The 19,352-nt window shown below is 49.9% G+C and overlaps 1 protein-coding gene across 1 annotated transcript in view; it reads right to left on the minus strand.

Annotated features, from left to right (window-relative positions):
• LOC128726817 (aryl hydrocarbon receptor nuclear translocator homolog) overlaps window positions 1–17,868 on the minus strand; it is a 129,005-nt gene extending 111,137 nt beyond the window's left edge. The window contains exon 1 of the mRNA XM_053820646.1: window positions 17,462–17,868. Coding sequence (XP_053676621.1) covers window positions 17,462–17,868 — 407 coding nt within the window. The remainder of the gene's footprint in view (window positions 1–17,461) is intronic.
• Window positions 17,869–19,352: the final 1,484 nt, after the last annotated feature.

The following is a 19,352-nucleotide window of genomic DNA, read 5'->3' on the forward strand; positions in this document are numbered from 1 at the left end:
GCCATGGTTGTTCGTTTTATTAACCAAGAAGCAACGGCCAATAGGTTGAGATTTTGTAATTGATATGCGACGTCCAGTGCTGGCGGGGATATTTTCTTTCGAAGCTTATTAGTGCGTCGAAGTACTAAATTATTTACCAGCGAGAACACAAAACCGACTCGAGTACAAAAAAAAATAACCGAGAAACCGCATTTGCCTACGATTATGTTCCATTACGGGGCAACTCTTTCAGTGTAACGCCGGTACAAAGTGGCGCTCGAACAATTCGATATTGGAATGCTTCGTTTTCTCTGCCGACACCAATCATGTTGTGCTTGTTCTGGTTGGCACGATCATTTGCCACACGATTTAATGTGCTTAATAAAGCATGAAAAATTGATTTCTGTTCCGGTGTGTATTACGCACGCCTAAGCATGCATAAAACAAGCGAATCCTTTTTTCACCTAGAAGAAAATGGAAATCAATTTCCGTTCGTTCCGTTTGCTAATGAATCGAACTATTTATTGTAACCGAAAAGGTCATACAATACACGCTTGGCACATCTTTTCTAGAACAACCTGGACGATAAAGACGCGCCCCATTGCGGCCTTAGGTTGGGAATATTGATATTATTCTCGGAACGCGTTTTCTCAGGGGTATTTTATCGTTGGTATCCCCACAACGAAAGTTACGCACACGCCATGAAACTAAGGAATAATGCACATGGCGAAAGACCACGTATGTTTTGTTCTTCTCAGATATTTCAGCTCGAGCATACTACCGCACTTTGGGAACCACCAACTAACGTGTATCTGGAGTTATTATCGCTAGAAATCTAGTCTGCAAAATAAAAGTATAGACTTCGACTGAAAGAGAAATTGGACTGCTCTACTATACTTTTATTCGTTGATCGGTTGGCAAAAATATCCAATCACGTTGTTATGAAGGGAAGACAATTTCTTTGGCACCCCCGAGGCCTTCTGCCCATTCCTCTGCCATGTCCTTGTAAGAGCGGAAAACGAAGATAATATCGGTCATTTTGAACGATATGAATAGCAAAAGCAACCATACGTACGAAGTACAACCGACCAGCGTCAAACACAAACTCCCCAAAATTTCACCGAACTTGTCCCGTAACCATAAAACCCCAAATACACCCGCTCGAAGAACGATAAGGGACGGAAAGGCAAATATTTCGGCCAACCGATTTGAATTTTATCGCACACGGGGCACCAACACGGCACCGTGTCGACACCCCGTGCTAATTTCCCTCCCAACGGGAGTGCCCGGGAGCACTTGGATAAAGGTTTTAAATTTCCGATCCGATTAGGGACCGACCAAAGCCAGACCGACCGCAATAGTGCCGCGTGCCACTTGGCAATCCCTCCCGAACGCAGGATCACATTCACCGGCCAGCCCGATTCTGCGGTAAACCGAAATATTTCCACCCAAACACGAGTGAGCGCGTGAGTGCAGGCACTGCTCAAGGGTGGCCCTTTTGAAATGGCTAAATGAAATTAGCTTCAATTTGTAATTGAATATATTTCCTATTACGATAAACTTTACGTTTACCAGATGATTTTGGTGATGGGGTGCTGCTCCGCGTGCGGGTGCCCTAGCGACGCCGGGCAAGATTAAGAAACGATTGTGGGAAAAGCATCTCCCTGGCCCTCGGCCACCAGCCACTGACGCACTCGATAGGGAAAGTTGCGCTCGAAACATATCCTTTCTGGCCGGGGAGAATTGGGGCACCGTCCCTGCGCGACACCGCAAAGGGCAAGAGAGAAAGCGAGCGCGACAGAGAGCTGCTACTGGGGTTATTCTCTCTCTTCCTTTCCGAACCTCGGCGCTGAAAGGCAAGCTAATGAATGTGTAATTAGTTGATTGTTTCATTAGAAGCGGTTCTGCTCGTGCGATGAGAGGCGAAAAATAGGGATTTTCGGGCAGAGGCGAAGAAAATATTACCCGTAGGAATTTGATATGCAAGATTGAATTTAATGCCAAGGATAAAATATTCTCACCCATGGATAATTGAATGTTGCCGAGACGGGCCTGCAAGCTCCGGTTCCGCGGGCTTGCTCTTTCCCATGCCGGCCTAAGAAATTTACATGTTTTAGCGATACGGAGAGTATTGTTAGTGGACGAAACTTTCAAATTCCAAACGGCCGCAAGATGAACGATAATCGGTGTGGTACATTCCATGGAAATTGAACCGCCCAAAGGCAGCTATAGCCGCGAACCGGTAGTCTAATTGAAATTCTCGGCTCATTTCGAATGCTCGTGCCTAGTTCTGCCCACCAACAACGGGCATGGTGAAGTGCTAGAATAGACGAAAGGAAGCATAAACCACACATAACCTACATCATGCAGACGCAGACAGGGAAGCGATCATCGGCGTGCCTCTATTGTGGATTAACGATTCGATCGGTCGTACAAGTGGCGGTTGGAAATGGTGGCCCAGTCGACGAGGGAAAGCACACCAGGAGCAAACGTCCCGGGAGCATAAAGATCGCCGTCAAATGATATGGCCGCGCCGACGCGTAAACAGTGGCGAACGTTAGCGGAATACTTAAACCGGGCTCGGCGAAGATCCTCCCGTCATGATCATGACTCGATGAAGACAACGCACGCGTAAGGGAAGAAGGATTACCCCTACGAGCCAGCAAACCAACTCCGCCGAGTTGGGTTATCGTTTTCGCTGTAAAAATACCCGAAATAAACAAAAAGCACCGAGAGCCTGGAGGAAAAATAAAAGAAATAAAGGCTGTTTAAACGAAACGAAAATAAAAAAAAAAGGCAAACGGAACAACACGACGCATAAAAGTGCCTACCCCCGTTTGCGGACAAATCGGTTGCATACCGAAAAGTAAAACAAAGAGCCCATAAAACACCACAAAACTCCCGGGATAAAGCGTACCACCGTTTTCCGGCCGTTTCGAAGGCACAAACTAAGCCGGTTTGGAAATAAAACAAAACAAACATTTTATGCCCCCGCCTACGCGCTGGCGTCTGCGTTTAATGCGCGGTCGCGATGAAGAACGAAGGGAAAATCTACATATGCAAGGACCATTAATGAGCGCGAGGAGAAGAAAGATTTCTGAACTTACGCCAACTAGAGCCACTTGTTGGCGGTTGGAAACTTCGGGTATCAATTAATGGCTCAAGTTTAAGTGCGTTCTATTTTAGAAGTGTGGAGGTTCGTAAACCAACATCGTTCCAATGTGTGTATAAGCTTCTCGTTACAAACCGTAGAATGATGCGATTCAGATGAAGCAATCTTCAGGCAACTCTTCGCTTCGAAAGAATGTAAAATTCAAATCGTATTTCATTCCATGTGTCGCGCCCATTTCCTCCTTTTCAATCGATCGTTGCATGCCCCGCGTTATATTTCCATTATCAAAGCCCACCATCGACAGCAAAACTATGCCGTTCAGCCACTCGAGCACATTAAAACATTCGTAAAAATCGCGCTCCAACAGCACCACCCCGTCCACGGCCATCGACCATCGAGCCACATCAAACACCGAGAGCGCGTCTCCGCGCCTTTTTCCATTCCACCGGAAAGGCCCGCGCACTAAGGGCGTAATGAAAATGTAGCCACTTTTGCGCCGCGCAAAGTGCCCTTGCTTATGCATGTCACATATTGGCAATAAAAAGCGTTTTTTTTTCTTCCTTCCTTTCTTCGCTACACGTTTATTTCCATTTGTTGCTCATCTCGGGATTTCTCTATCCCAGCGCCCGTGCGCTCGCTTGGCTACCGTCGAAATCACGCATCGCGCCCCCGCAACCTTAGGCTGTTAAGGCATTTTACAATTTGGTATTTGAAATTCAAATGATTCGAGAAATAAAGCTAGAAAACCGATGCCCTTTCCGTCCCGTGTTGATGGGCGCGCACTCGAGAGCTTCAGAAGGGAGAACCGTGCGCGTTTCGGTCCTTCTGCGGGTAGGTGTCCGATTTTCGACGTTCACTTAAACGGAATTACGGCTCCAGGTGGCCCGCTTTTCGAAACGCAACCGTCCTGTATTTCTAATGTCTCTATTTTCACGGCAATCCCGCGCGTCATGTGTGTAATGTCGGTGCATCCTCTGCTGCTCGACACGGCTCCCAAATGGTACGGCTTGCCAGGAAGTTGAGCTAATATTGGCCATTGTCAACACGCGCTTGGCTGCCCAATTTTATACGCCATCGCACGACAACCGGCATCGAGAGCCGGTTCGTCAATCGCGTCGAGGACAAGAGTGCGCTCGTCCGTGCACGAGAGCGATCGCTTTATTTACAAACACGTCGGTCCGATTTCGCAACACCGATTGATGAAATAATTGGCATCCTGGTTCACGCGGTGCGTCCGTTTGTGAAGGGCCATCATCGAGTGACCCGCGAAGGTCCTGCCGTTCAACGGTGGAGTGTTTTCTCTTACAACACTAGAGCTCCCAAATTCGCTGCCGCGTCTCTCCAGCACGATTCCAGAGGAAAGAGAGAGAGAGAGAGATAATGTGAACAACACTTGACAATTTTCAAGCATCAAAAACACTGAAACCACTCAGCGCGTTGCCAAAATGTAGCCACAATTTAAAATGGATAAAGCAGTCATCGTTTTCTTTTTTTGTAATTACGTTTTACCATTTACATTAATCTCAGCGCTCATCCCTTCCAATCGAACCGCTTCAATCACGGTGCACTGGAGGGTGCATTCGCTCAGCTTTCCAAACGATGACGACACTACGCAACTGCAGTCTAGGCCCGTCCCTTTGTCGACTACGGCTGCGAGCAGCTTGGCGACTGGCTTGTGTGTGTGTGGGGGGGTTTTTTCGTGGAAAAGAACATGGCAGCACGTTAGGACCCCATCGTCGCCGAGCGAAATCAGGATCGTGGAACGTTACTTGCGCGTCACCTCCCCAATCCGGCCTGGGGGGAGGGAATTAGTATTCCGACTCGGTACGAGCTTTCGGGTGCCCATTTGGATGAATCATGGTTATTCATGAGTTTCCGAGCATTGATGGTTTTGGCTATGCACACACACACACACCCACAAACCCTCAGGTACGCGCGCGCCCTCGCGCGTAATTTCCCTACCAAACGAAGGAGGACACACGCACCCCCAGGATGGATGGAATCGTGTGACAGAGAGAACATGAGAGAGTACATGTACGGGCCGGCAAACCATCGAGCAACATATTGAAGTGAAGTTCAAATCGTCCCAACCAGGCAGTGGGCCAGAGTACCGCTAAATGTGCGACGGCATTACCGTGGCGCCCTCGAAAACTACCCTCTCCGTTCGTTGGCCGGGCCTCGAGCCCAGGTCCTCGAGCTACGCTGGACAGCACGCTAATAAAAATGCGTCGATGATTAGTCACGACTGTTAATTTTCATAGCAATCCCGAAACCGAAACCGAATCCTCTCGACCAGCGTCGTGTACGGGATGATTTGTTTTTTTTTTTTGCTTCTCTTTTGTTTAGGTTTTGTATGCTTTCAACCCCCAGCCAACCCCACCCGGTGGCACATAAAAATCGGTACTTTTCGATGCTTGAAGAATTTGGAATCACTCGACAAATGGGTGTGGGGCGCCGTTGCGAGACCTAATCTAAAAATAGTCGGTGAACGATGGAAGGAAAAAAAAAGCCAACAGCTCCGAGACATCAATGTTGCCGCGTGCGAGGACTTTGTACCACATAAGTCAATGGCGCGATGCGCCTCACACACACACACACAAAACGGTGGGGTGAATTTTCTGGCACAAAGTTTCATTTTTCCAAACCACCCTCGCTCCTGGCGCGCGCGCGCGTATTCCTCCTGTCATATCTGGCCACCTCGCCGGGTTGGCCCCATTTTAAGTGCGATGGTAATAAAAGTTTCAAATCGGCTTACATGAATCTCTCGTGCTGGCGCAGCCGAGAAGGCCACGCAGGCAGGACGATAGCGGCAGATAAACGAGGTTTATTGCTAGATGTAACGCCGGGTTGATTGCGGTCGATAATTTGATTTGCATGTTATTGCGGCTCATCAAATTTAGAATTCACCTCCACGTCGACGGGACGGGCGGGCAAAGTGTCATGCATTTTATGCCAACCACCCCGCCCCTGGGGACGAGCAGGCGCTTTCCCACCCCCCCCGCTAGTGTATGAGTGTGTGAGTGTGATGCAATTTTGCTATCGCGATTGTGGCGCGGACACTAATGGCCGGCTCAACCATATGTCACCTGCCTGCAGTGGGCCAAAACCATACACTCATTTCTTTTTTTTTCCATCTCCCATTACGACCGCCGGCTATTCGAAGGCCCAGGCGCCGGGTGTATCGCTTAAGCGCTAAAAGCCGCACGAGCCAAGGGGTTGAAAAAAGTACCCACCCGCCCGTAAAGGCACCCTTCGGCGTTGTGGCGGCGAAATTAGTTCATTTTTTTGCATCCTGCGTCCCGGCAAGGCTCTCTAGTTCAGGCCACACACACATACCTAAAGGATGGGTGGATCGACGAGACAGACGTACGCGAGGAGAGGTGGCTCTGGAGAACACAACACAAGAGTGCAAATCCGCGGGTCAGCCTATGGCGAGGGAAGAACAGCAGCGGAAAGTCCCACCTAATTTGCATATAATAATTATTCCAAATTGAAATATTTACATAGAAATCCAATAATTGAATATCCCGCTCATTTACATATCCACCTTACCGCGTATATTTGCTTGTGTGCACACGTGCGTATGTGCGCGTGCACACATACACACACACACGCCCACGTGCGGACCAAAATACATACCACAATGTACCGGGGAGCGCAACAGTAGCGTTGGAGCGAATGCAGCTCAAATAAACAGACATTTGCATTTGCTACATGTCGAGCCGTCAGCAGATACTGGGCTTCGAGGGCGATATTATCCGTCCTTCTCTATCAGCCCTCAAACAGAAGGGTACGAGTGCGATCGGCAAACTTTTTTTTTTATCCAGGATATCATTAACGATTTCCACCCATCGGTGTGTCAGCCACCGGTGATAATGGCGCCAATCTTTCCAACATTTCCGTAAAGCGACAGCACCCGGAACTGAGCCGGTGTTTCGTTGATTTTACTAACGATTCATTTCGAGAATATCGCGGGCTGTTGGTTGGCCGTAGCGTTGTCCTGTTGATTCGCTACCCGTCTGGTCTCGCTCTCGTATGCAGGAAATAATGATAACAGCCGCCGGAGGAGCGATCGAGTGAGAGTGATCGTTGAAGCTGGGCGATTTGCGTCCGATATTATTGTGATTAAAAGTTTATTGGTACTTCCACACCAGGCTGGACCGGCTGGCGCTGTCGCTGTTGCACACAAACAGTACGTGACCACTTTTGGCGTGACTGGTTCCAAGGATGCGTGTTTTTTTTTCAACTAATCATTGCAAAACGAGTTTAAGAAACAGTTCATAAATTGACCTTTTTAAAAATCTGTTATTCGTTGAATTAGATTCCCGAGCAAATTGGCTCAATTACCACCAAAACGCACCCACAGCAAACATGCGCAGCACACTGTAGCCGCCCGTGCTGGGAGAAAAAGGAACCGTAAAATTAATTGCGGACAAGCGGTGTGCAAGCATACGTATACGTGCACAAATACGGGTGTCGTTCCCGTTACGTGACATCAATCCGGCGCTGGACACAGCCGGGACTCGGGACCGCCACCGTGCACATATCGGAGGCCGATGGTTTACATACAATAGTAATCAACATAATCATCCCTTATTATTTTAGGCACTTGCACAGCGACCCTTCTTCGGCGGTTTCAGCCATCCTCCTGTACGTCCTGCTGACCGTCCCACACTCGGTCGTGCTAAATATCGATCTTCCGGTGGCGGTGCACACAGAACGCAAAAGGTGGCGCCTGAAATGGGAACCGTTTTTGGGTGTCGGTAGTTGCAGCGGGTGCATACAACCCCCTTTCTACTGACCACAACCATTGCAACCGGTGCCATACCGGTGACGAGTTCAACACAACCGTGGACGATTTTACATCCGAATAATGACGTGATGTTTCAATTCCCTCCAGGCATAAAAGCGGTGCCTGATGGTGGGGAAAGTTTGCAAATGAAACCCCAACGAACGGGGTCCTCTCACGGGCTACCGGTTTCGGTCCTCGATAAAGGACATTTCAACCTTCCCTTCCGACGGCGGCTCGCCCCTTTTCCACCGTTGCCGTAATTGCGCAACCCGTAATGTGCCATCTTGCTCACCGAAATGGGCTTCCACTCAATCCCTCCCGACGCATGCCAAAAAATCCCAAACCACGGCCCAAAAGCACGCCCCTTTTTGTGTGTGAAATCACATGCATTAAAATTACAATAACTTGTGATTGGGTAAATTAAATTCCCGTCTTCATCAGCGACGCACTGATACCGCTTCGCTCCCACCATCCACGGCGCAGGGTGAGGTTTAATTTCGGGCCATAAATTTCGCTGCATTGTTTGCCCCGCCGGTGCATCATCGATGGCGGTGGGATCGGTGTCGGGGGGGGAATGGGAGAAACCGATGGGAAATCGCCGGCTGGACGGTGCACACCGCTTCGAGCTCTCCCACAAGCAAACCAACCCCCAAACCATGGGGTGGCTTTGCATGCACCCGAAACCAGCAGCAGCAGCATGCAATCGTCGAACGGTATTGTACTCGCGAATGATGGCAAACGGCGACGGCGGCGGCGGCGGCAGTGGCTGGTGCAATTCATGCCGCCCTCGGGATGCATTGTTGTGTCATTGGGACACGCCGAAACGCGAAACTGCACATGCACACGTGCGTGCGTGCGTGCGTGCGTGCGTTCGTTTCCGCTGAAAGGCGCGCTTCAATTGGACAAAAGTTACGATTGCGCTCAGCGCGGCTGCCGCCATTCGGCAGGTCGGTGAGGCGTTTTTTGGGTTGCCCAAAGTAACCACGGTGCCAAGGGTTCGGTGTGCCCTGTGCCGTTCGAAGGCTGCCAAAAATTGCATTGAACAGATGCAAAGAAAGAGAAGAAAAAAAACGGTGCGCCTTTTCTATGGCCTCCCACGAATGCCGGAACATTATATAAATATGGCGGCGACTGGTTCGCGGTTCTTGTGCTGGGCAAGGTCACTCCAGGGCCCTGTGGTGGAGGGATGCTGAGACCATGTCGATATGCACGAATGCAGCCAAGTTTGACATACGCGCGTACACACGCGCGCACACGGCATCGCAGCGGGATTTTTCGAAACAAACCCTTACCGACGATTAGCCGTTCGTGCCGTGCGCAATAAACTATCCTGGAGCCACCATATCGCTGGCTTATGTGTATGCTGTGGCGCGATGTTGACGTTACGAGCATTCGTTCGATCAGAATTTGGCCAGCGGCGCAAAGAATACGCGAAGTAGAATGTCGAAAAAACAATGCACACGATGTTCGTCTCTTGCTGTGTGAGCATGGCTTTTTGGGATCATCTGTAACATCGACACGCATTCCTTCTTCCGCATCGGTCGCTTCCCACATCCGACGGACACAAACTGCACAAACTTCGGTAAGAGCGGTGACTCAATTCGAAAATGCCTCAAATTCGCCACGGCAAGTTTGCACAACTGCACTCCCGCAGGAATCGTCTCCTTTGCAACACGAGAGTATCTTGTTTTCGCCTCGGATCTACAAGCGTGGTGGAGTTAACAGCCGAGGAAAAAAAGGAAAGAAAAACGAACACTCATAATGGGAAGCGAATTAGAATAGTGGGAGGCTAGACGGGAAGAAGACGCAAATTTCATCCCGCAGCAGCACGCGTTTGGCGCCGTTTAGAGGCGCATACAATCCAGTCGTATCGCGATTGGAATGTGATAGGTTGTTAATCGATTCGTCGAAGTAATCCCAGCTACCTGCCAGGCTTCCGTTCTCTGGCGAAGGTTTGGAATTTATGTTCATCTGCCTATAACCACCCGATGCTACTGAAAAGCCTCGAGCCGTGCAGCCTGACTATCGGAACTAAATTATTCAAATTATGCTAAATTTATGCTACCACTTTAGGGCCAGAGATTTGGTTGCGATATGCATCCAAACACCGTTTTGGGACAAGGGCACGCAACCGTAAGATGAGCCATATCGATAACGAACGAGAGATTAGCTCACTAAAAAACTAAGCCGTGCCATTATTTCTCGAATAAAATAAAATAAAATACAAGCGTTATACAGGTTAAGCGAGAGCGAAAAATATCATACACGATCCATATTGAAGTATGGTTGTACAAATACGCACAGACAGGTCCCATTAACTCTTCGCAGCTGAATTCGCCCCTGTGCAACAAAACACTCGACCACCCCTTTCGAAACCAACCTTCAGCCGGAAGAAGACGACGTGGCCTCACGGTAATGATGATGATGAGGTTGTTTAAGACTTCGGCTACAAAGAACATGACACTGACACACGCCGAGTGCGACAGCACACCCGTCAGCCATCCAATGTGGTTATCAGCAATTGCCCAAATTTACTCCCAAAACCCCCTGAAACCCGATGGATGGATGATGCACAGCGCAGCATGATGTTTCCCCCTTTTGGTGCAAAAACGTAATGTTGTCACATGGATGCCGAGCAAGCGTCATATCGATGTCAACGGGGGTTACAAATAACGCAACCATCAACCGAAACGCAAACAGGGGAAACGGAGAACATTTCGGTGTTCGAAATGTACCTTCCACCTGTTCCGATACAGCCTGGAGATCACGGAGATTCTACCGCAAGCAAGCAAGGATGCCGACGGATCAACGACGAGCAGGTCTAATTATTTGCTGACACCGTTAAGGCGCAGGAGCGCGTCTCCATTGTGCTGGGGATTGTTTCGAATGTTTATCCTTCCGATTTTAAATTAAGCCATAAAATAAGAAGCATTCCTTCCGGGGTGAAGACGACTTCCCCTTGCTACTAAATTGATCATCACATACATCAGGGAAATTCACACACCTTCCATACCGTGGCCCGTTATGTCGCTTGTTGAAAGCAACACCGTCACATGCAAAGACGGCCGGAGTGAACGTGCGCACTATTTCTGGTCCGTGAACATTTTGAATATTAAATGGCTTCATTTGCGAACCACGCCAAATTCGCCTCATATGCATACATAATTACTCCTCATTGCCTTGGAGGAATGCTGCCGACAGCAGGCCGACCAACTGAAGCAGGAAGCCTTCTGTCAGAGACGAAACGGCACATCATCATCCCCTTTATCGCCGCCGGACGATGGGGCGGTTTTATGCTGCGCAAATGAACCAACAAATTTCCTCGCTCCGTGCGCAACGGGAGATCCACAGACGGGGTGGTATCGGTGCGACAAGACATCATTTTCCCGCTCACACCGAACGGGAATAACATTCCAAATCGGTTTCCACTGTTTTGGGAGTTCTAGTGAGGCGTGCTCGATACCAAGACAGCGACAGTCCTTTTGAACGATGACATATTTCCCCGATAATAATTATTGATTCAGTTAGTTGAATAAATAATACCCTCCGTGGGGACGATCTCGTTTGGGAATCTTTGAACCTTCGTCTTTGGCCAGGTGAACCGATGTGAACTCGTGTGGTGGTGACAAAATGATTATATGCACCGCTAATTAAGGCAGTGTGTATTAAAAGCTGGTTATAAAATTAGGCACATCAGGGCACGGGTGATAGGCGTTCGCCATGGTGGTGACGAGCAGCTGCAAGTGACGCATATTTATTCAATGTACATACTTTGCTGCAAACGAGGAAAGATAATGCTCTTCGGTATCGCTTTCCGGCACGGATATATACGGTGACGTGGAAAAAAACGACACATAACCGACTCACCGTTAACCGGTAGGTTGCGCTTCAACATGTATCTAATGAAGACCAGGCAACTGTTTGCAACATTGTAGGCAAGATAATTTTATCTCACAGTACAAAAATGGAACGACAACTAATCGTCTGCAACGGCAGGACTCCGCTTTCCGTTGGCGTCTAACTATCCGGTTATTTTTGGCTTCCTTGTAAACGTCCGTTCGGCCGGAAAATTATGTCGACCATCACCGAAACGAAGGGTAGGTGGGCGTACCGGGGTCGAACTTTTTTTGATACATTATTTATTCACCTGTCAGCTTTCGATAAGTCCTTGAAGGCTGTTGGGAACTAAATTTAGAACTTGTATAATACGTTATTGCATAACTAGTGAGGTTAAAAATATACTCGTTTGTTTTTTCGAAGAATGAATAAAGCATCGATATCGTTATGACTCTAACTATATTCTAACTTACAGAAGGACAAACCAAACAGTAAAAAAATCATAAAAACATACCACATTGTTGCTCCGATTTTTTTAACCTGGGACAAATGTTGCTAAACGTACCTGGAAGCAAATAAAAAAAGGGAAACGAAACAAAGCATTATTGTTTTGTGTGAACAATTTAAGCAAAAATTTAAAGCGCTCGTTGGAAGCTCGAAAAACATCTATCGCTTCAAGAACGAGATAACAGAAACAACACTGTCAGGATACGCTATCCTAGAAGCATTCCTTCTAACTCAAAACCGCGTGCAATAATTGACCACTTGTTGTAAACAACGACAGACCATCCTTTAACGGTAGTTAGTGGTGTTTCACAACGCATCACATACAGGACCAAGCTGCAAAGAAAACCACTGCCGATTTAGGGGTGCGTATCGTACGTTCTATTGACATGAACAGCTCCTCGACACAGGCTAGAAAAATATAAGCCCATTCGCGCTCACTCACTCGTTCCTAGAGCTCACACATCAGCCTCTCTGTGGTCTCTCCAAAAAGGAAGAGAAAATCAACGATTTCAGAGGAGTATGGGACTGTGTGTGAGTGCGTGCGTTGCTGCTGCCTGACTAGCATCAATTGATATGCAAATGCTTACAGCTCCATAATTTATGCACTCATAGCCGGTCAGCCGGACAGCCGGGCTGTTCGCTTGGCATCGTAGCAGATCGAATCAGAACGCGACTTTGGTTGCCAGTGCTTTCTCGCTCCTTCCTAAAATGCAACAGGAGCGAGAACGCTAAAAAAGGATCCTAAACGCATTCGTTTGAGCCCATCACTAGGGCAACGGCAACACCTTTGATAGATTTTCTACGCCAGGATTTTTGGGTGTTTTATTTTTGACAAAGGTCAACCTTTTTTTTTCCTTCCACACGCAGCCAGCATGCATACGGATGCGTGCCATGCGATGTGTGACTGCGCATTAATGAGCCAAGAGATCTCGATCAGATGGTACGATGTATTACTGTGTGACGAGATAGAATATCTACTCACAGGACCCGCTGTTGAAGTTTTACGGCTGCGCACACTCCAGCAGATGGAACCGCTGATTTATCGGCGTTCGATCGTCGCATGCCAGCATAAAACGTGATCACAAGCCTTAGATAGCAGGTAACCCGAATGGGTAAGCAATCCTAACGAGAACTGCAAATGATTTCATTGGGCACATGGTTATTTAAGATATATTTTGTGCATTAAAACACTAGGTTTCTATGTGCTTCAAACCCGTACAACATTAATTTACCAAGTCAACAGCAGAAACGAGTCAATTCTCGCGACGGACGAGCCCGGCTGTTCGAAAACTCCACGCTCTCAACACCCGTCGTCACGAGAAACGCAACGGCGCAGTTTTGGCGCGAAAATCCCACGGAAAATGCAAAAATGTTGTGCGCCTGTGTTGAGCGAGAACCGCTGAGTGAGCCGGTGGGCGGGGCTAAGTGCTACGCTGGAGTCGAAACTTTTCGCTCTCCCTCTCCATTTTGCACGACGGGCACGCCCCGTTCGAATGGCCGAATAAAAGGCACATTTTTAATTTTGTGGAATAATTTGTGCTGCGTTTGTTAACACGCTAAAGGAGTAAATTACAATGGCTCGCAATGGGTGGCTGGACGGTTAGAACAAGCAATAGTTTTCCCGCAGAACGCTAACACAACGGACGAACAACGCACAGCGAAACGGATGGAGGTCTCTCTCTCGAACTGTTTCCGTACGAAGCATGGGAACTCATGTTGCCTTTTCTCTCCCGTTTATATATGTCATACATATATAATATGATCCGTGCACTATAAATCGTTTTCCACGCGTTTGTGAAGTCAATTTTCACGGTTTAACTCAACTTAGCGCACTTTGCAACGCCCTTCAGAAGTCTCACTCCAAATTAATATTCCATTCCATTAATTCCTAATCGACATTTCGATTATGATAATCCCTTTTGTTTTCAACCTTAATTTATAGCCCTTTTCTCGTGCAACCCCTTTTTTCACGCAACTCGTAATGCAGCCGTCGACGCGAGTGCAATTGCATGAAGTACACCGTCGCTTCATCCAGCGTGCACGGTTCGGGCACGGTTTGGATAAGGAGCATAAGTGAAATAGCACGCAAAAGATAAATGTAATAAAATTGATTCTGACCCCACCGCTACCACCCAATTATTACAGCCCCCGCCGCTTGCCGCGGAAGCCACGGTGCACCATCAAAGGCGTCAAAAAGCCGGTTGCGGCGATGGCGGCGGCTAGCATGGAAATGTCTCTTTCCAGGGTCGTACTGGCGTCCTTTCGGACGTCGAAGCCGACAAGGCGGCAGTGAATCGAACGGCCTGCCTGTCTGGCCCCGCAGCCATCCAATGAAACGGGCCAATCGTGTGTGAGAGGCCGTCCTCACAAGAAGCACCACGTCGTGAATTGTCATTTCGTAAATTAAATTTTGATATATGGCAAAATTTATTGAGTAGAAACCGAGGCCTAGTACGGCGCGATGTACATGCGCTATACGAACGATGACATATTGTAATTGAAATTCGGAATCCACGCCCGGGGAAAAATGACGCTCGCAAGCCAGCCACCACAGCGATCAGGTTCGATTTCCACCGAACGGCGATCGGGGCAAACTTTTCCCTCCTTTACATGTCCCTTCGAAGCGATCGAAATGAATCAATTGCGTCTCTTTGCGCTCTCGAGACGAGCGATGAATGGGTGTAAGGAAGCGTAAGAATCGACCCCGGGGAAAATCGAACGCTGCGGGAGAACGCGCACAATCAAAAGCCAACAACAAAAACCCAGTTGCACGCGCGCACTTTTGCTGTTGTGCAAAAAGCGAAACAAACAACAAAAAAGGAGTCAGCCAGGAGTCGCAACCGATGCATGCACGGCGAAGGCGATCACGATCGAAACGAGAGCGGAAAGAATCCACTGCCTCCCGGTGGGGGTTTTTTGATAGTGAAATCACCGGCGCATGTTCCACCGGAGCGTTCGTTTGTAATCCTTTCTCGCGTCCGGCAAAGTTCGCCACATTTCGAAACCGCGACCGGGGGAAGCGAACTGCGTCTGCGAAGCCCTAATTTGGGAGGCGCAATGCAAGCGAGCGTGCAGCAGACCACGCGGATTAAGCTTGGTGGGATCGTACCATACACCGAGCAGAACCGGAGGGACGGAAGGTCAGATAACATAACATTAAATTTAATTTATTACAGATTTAAGAGACCGACCCCGTGCGCTGAACCGCGGGACCCAGCAGGACCCTGCCAAACGCGGGCGCCTTCTTTTCCCGAGAAAGGATAAGCCCACGGACGATCGGCCATGATGAAGATGCAACCCGATGCAACGGGCTGCTCCATAAATAACGCTAGACGCGCGATAAAGCGCTCCGGGGCCCCGTGTACGCACCGGGGATGATCTATTAACGAACTCGCTCGAGATGATGAATGCAACCGTGGCGAAAATAAATAAATTACCGCTCGCACTTTGCAGCGCGACCCTTTGCATATTAGCTGGCGCGCATTAGTAGCCCGGCGATGACTCTCTTATTACACGCTCTCACGCTCGTCGAGAAGAAAATGTAAACACTGGCAACTGGCTTGGCTGGGTGGTGAAAACCAGCACAAGAGGGGGGTTTTTCCGATCCAGATTTCCTTCCCCGGGATCGATCTCGAGCGAGGGTCGATTTACTACGTTCGGTTGCTTTCAAAACGCCGTAAAAGCGCCGTTCACAGGGCGCAATTATCGCCACGTTCGAGCGAAGACACTAAGAATACACAACGGCGAACTTGCGCGCGGCCCACCGGCAGCTGGTGTGTCCGTAAATCAATCCCACCCGTCGTCCTGCGACACGAACACACTGCTAAAAGCGCAACGGAACGCGTATGCACTCGCGTTCGCGCCCGTAATTGATACTTTGACGAAGCATGAGCGTATTGGCATATATTTTTTCGTCCTTCGCGTGTCCTCCGTCCGACGAGAGAGCTGGGGCTAGGCGAGTGATGCGACTTGTTTCAGACCGCCGGACCGTTTTCGCAGGATGTCTCGTGGCAACCGCAACGGCAGCCCCGCTCGGAGGGAGTACATAAAATTTTATTGCTATCATAATATTTTTGTAAATATGACCCACGGAGGGGCACGACTGCGGGAACGAAGAACCTGACGATGGGTCCAACGTCTCCTCCCCCTCCCACACTGGACCATTTACCACCCCGAAACCCACCAAAAGAGGGCCGTTGTCCAGCGCGATGTGAGGGAAGTGCGGCCAGGAGTGGCCAGGATTCTCGCGGCAATCGGAGCGCGGAGATTCTTCGAGGCGCGCGAAATTTATGACGATGCGGAAAGTGTAAATTGCGAAAAGATTTGTTCAAGCTTGTTGTGCCGTGTGTGTGTCTCTCTCTCTCTCGCTCTCTCTCGCTCTCACTCTACGTTACGTGGTCGTGTTCCGGCGCGGCTGTCCCGCTGTTTCGTTGCAGTCTTTGTGCAAAAGTTCGGTCGCTTCCTCTGACCTGCGCGGTTCTAACCAACGCGCACCCGGTGTTAATCGCCCCGAGAAAGAAGCTGGAGGACGACGGCGACGATGACGACGACGATGGGCGAGAAAAATTTCAGCCGCCAGCAAGTAAATTAATACTCGTTCGATACGCTTAGGCTGTGTGTGTACGTTTGTGTGTTTTTCCAGCGCTTTTGGCACCGATATTTTTATGAAGTGTAGTTATGTTTGCGGCGATTCCGCCCGGAATGCCCTTCCGATGAGGCGCACCGGGAATGAGGCAAAAAAAAGAAGAAAAGAAACGGTGATCGAAAAGGGCCCGTTTGCCGTTTTATCGTACAATTTTTATCTGCCACCGCAGCGTCCCGCAGCAGATTCCCGGCGCTTGCCCATTCCGCCCTAAGCATCCGAGAAAGGAGCGCGAGCAGCAGCAAGGTTTTTATGTTAATATAGGCTAATAAATTCCGGTAGCCAGCAGCGTGTTCTCCGCCAACAGGCCCACAGCGCTCGCTTCGGAATGCAGAGATTCTTTTCAGTGTTGTTTTAATGCTACTTTTTTTTCTCAAATTTGTTACTTTAGTCTCTTCGAGCAGAGGGTAATCGGCTGGACCCGCGATGCGAATTTCATCCAAATGGCATCAATTTGTCTCACCAACGCCGGCTACTCACGGGCACAAACACCACGGGGCAGAAGTCAACTAACTCCTCAAAATGTCGCTATCACCTCCCCCCCCCCCCGCGATAAGGACATAAGGACCTCAACCTTAGACAACCGCGTTACCTTCTTCGTTTGGTGATCCCACCCAGCGAGGGCGCCAACTCCGTCAACTGTGGGTCCGTCTGCATCGGGGACACGCCAGCCGCCACGGCCGCCGCCGCCGCAGCTGCCGCAGCCGCCGCCTGGTGGTTGTGGGAGACGGCAGCCACCGCCACCCCCGCACTGGCCGCACTCGGCAGCGGTGGAGGTGGTGGCGGGGGCATGTGATGCGGCGAGGCGTAATGGTGGCCGAGCAGCGTCGATGGGCCAGGTACATTGTTGAACGAGGTGATGGTTGAAGGCGGCGTCGGTGACCCACCATGATGGTAGGCCGGGTACGGGTGGTGGTGGTGCGGGCCGGCCAGGTACGCGTTGCCCGGGGCCGCGTAATGTGGCGGCCCTTGTGAGCCACCCTGCGCGTACGCGTACATCGTGCTTACGTCATATGGTTCCAGTTTGCACCACGTTTTGGTCTAGGTTGCGTCCTCAAAGTCCGCCGTCCGCCGCACTTCCGAAAGGGGTTCCCACCCCGGGGGAGGGGGGGCTGAAGGGGTGGCGGACGGTGTGCTGATTTGTGGTGATCGGGGTGCAAAAGAGGGTGGTTGGAAAGGGGGCTGGGGGAGGAAATGAGCTTCCTGTTTTGATACGGATCCACGTGCCTCCCGCACAAACACACACGCAGATCGCTCGCAGTTCCAGCGCGTTTCCGGTCGTTTGGGAAAGCGCGAGGCGGTGGGTAGTGGGTGGTGGATGTAACCGTCGGAAAATGCACTCGCGATAATCAGGGAGGTTGCCTCCCCCACACACACGCACGCACACGCACACGCTTAATTCGGCTTATGGTACACACTTCCGCCAATCCGAGCCATCCGTCGATAATTGATCTGCTTAACTTTTTCCGCCCTCGCGTTCGCGTTCGCGCTGCCCGTTTAATCTCTCATCTGCAGCCGCACGTGTTGCTATCCATCCGAAAAGGGCACCACTTTAGCGCTGCTTAACATACCGAGCGGCCATGCCCTCTGCGTACGCAAACGAGCTCCGGTGCACTCGATGCACCCGGGTGCATTTCGAAATACGCGCGTGCACTTTTTTTTTTTCGCCCCCCCCCGAGCTACATTGCACATACGCCCGGCTTTGGCCCAAAACAAACACACTGTCACACGCACGCGCCGGGATAGGTGAGAGAGAGAGAGGGGGAGGGGGGAGAGGGCTAACGCACACACATACGCACACACAAAAAACACACTCGAAAGCACACGTTTTCACTGAATGACACCGAAAAACTACCCCAAACAGTCGCAACTCGCGCTTCCAGCCGACGGGGTTTTTTTCCGCCGGCACACCGGATGCACTTGCACTGGTACTTTCTTTTGTTGTCGTTGTTGTTTCGCACTTCACGTTCTGCACATCAACGGACCCCCGTCGGGTCGTCACACAATCGTACTTTTCTTTTAATGGACTGTGCGTAAATCTGAATTTGATTAAAACAATATAAATGAGCCGTTTTTTTTCGAGCAAACGTTTTTGCTTTTCCCTCCTCCCCAGTCGGGAGCCACTGAGGGCTTCCGAAAGGGAGGACGAAACAAACGCACCCACACACACACACGAGCACACAATTGCATCACTTCATTGCTTCCTGGTCAGGAGGAGGATCGCGCGCTTCCATCCTGTCATCACGCTGGTCCCTTCTGCACGTCCAAACCGCTTCAGGGTAAATGCAAGTGCGCTTTCGTGTGATCGATGTGGTTGCAATTGCACCGACCTCTTGGCCAGCGGTACAGAGTGCTTGTTGCTGCTTCGAGCACGCCCTCGAATTCTTGGTATGTAAACGCGCGCGGGCGCGCGCGAGGTTAATAAGCGGTTCCGAGTGATCTAATTTGATCATCATTGGAACAACGCTCTCGTTAGGCGAACC

This window comes from Anopheles nili, chromosome 3 (genome assembly GCF_943737925.1).
Source record: "Anopheles nili chromosome 3, idAnoNiliSN_F5_01, whole genome shotgun sequence".
In the NCBI taxonomy this organism is placed as follows: domain Eukaryota; kingdom Metazoa; phylum Arthropoda; class Insecta; order Diptera; family Culicidae; genus Anopheles; species Anopheles nili.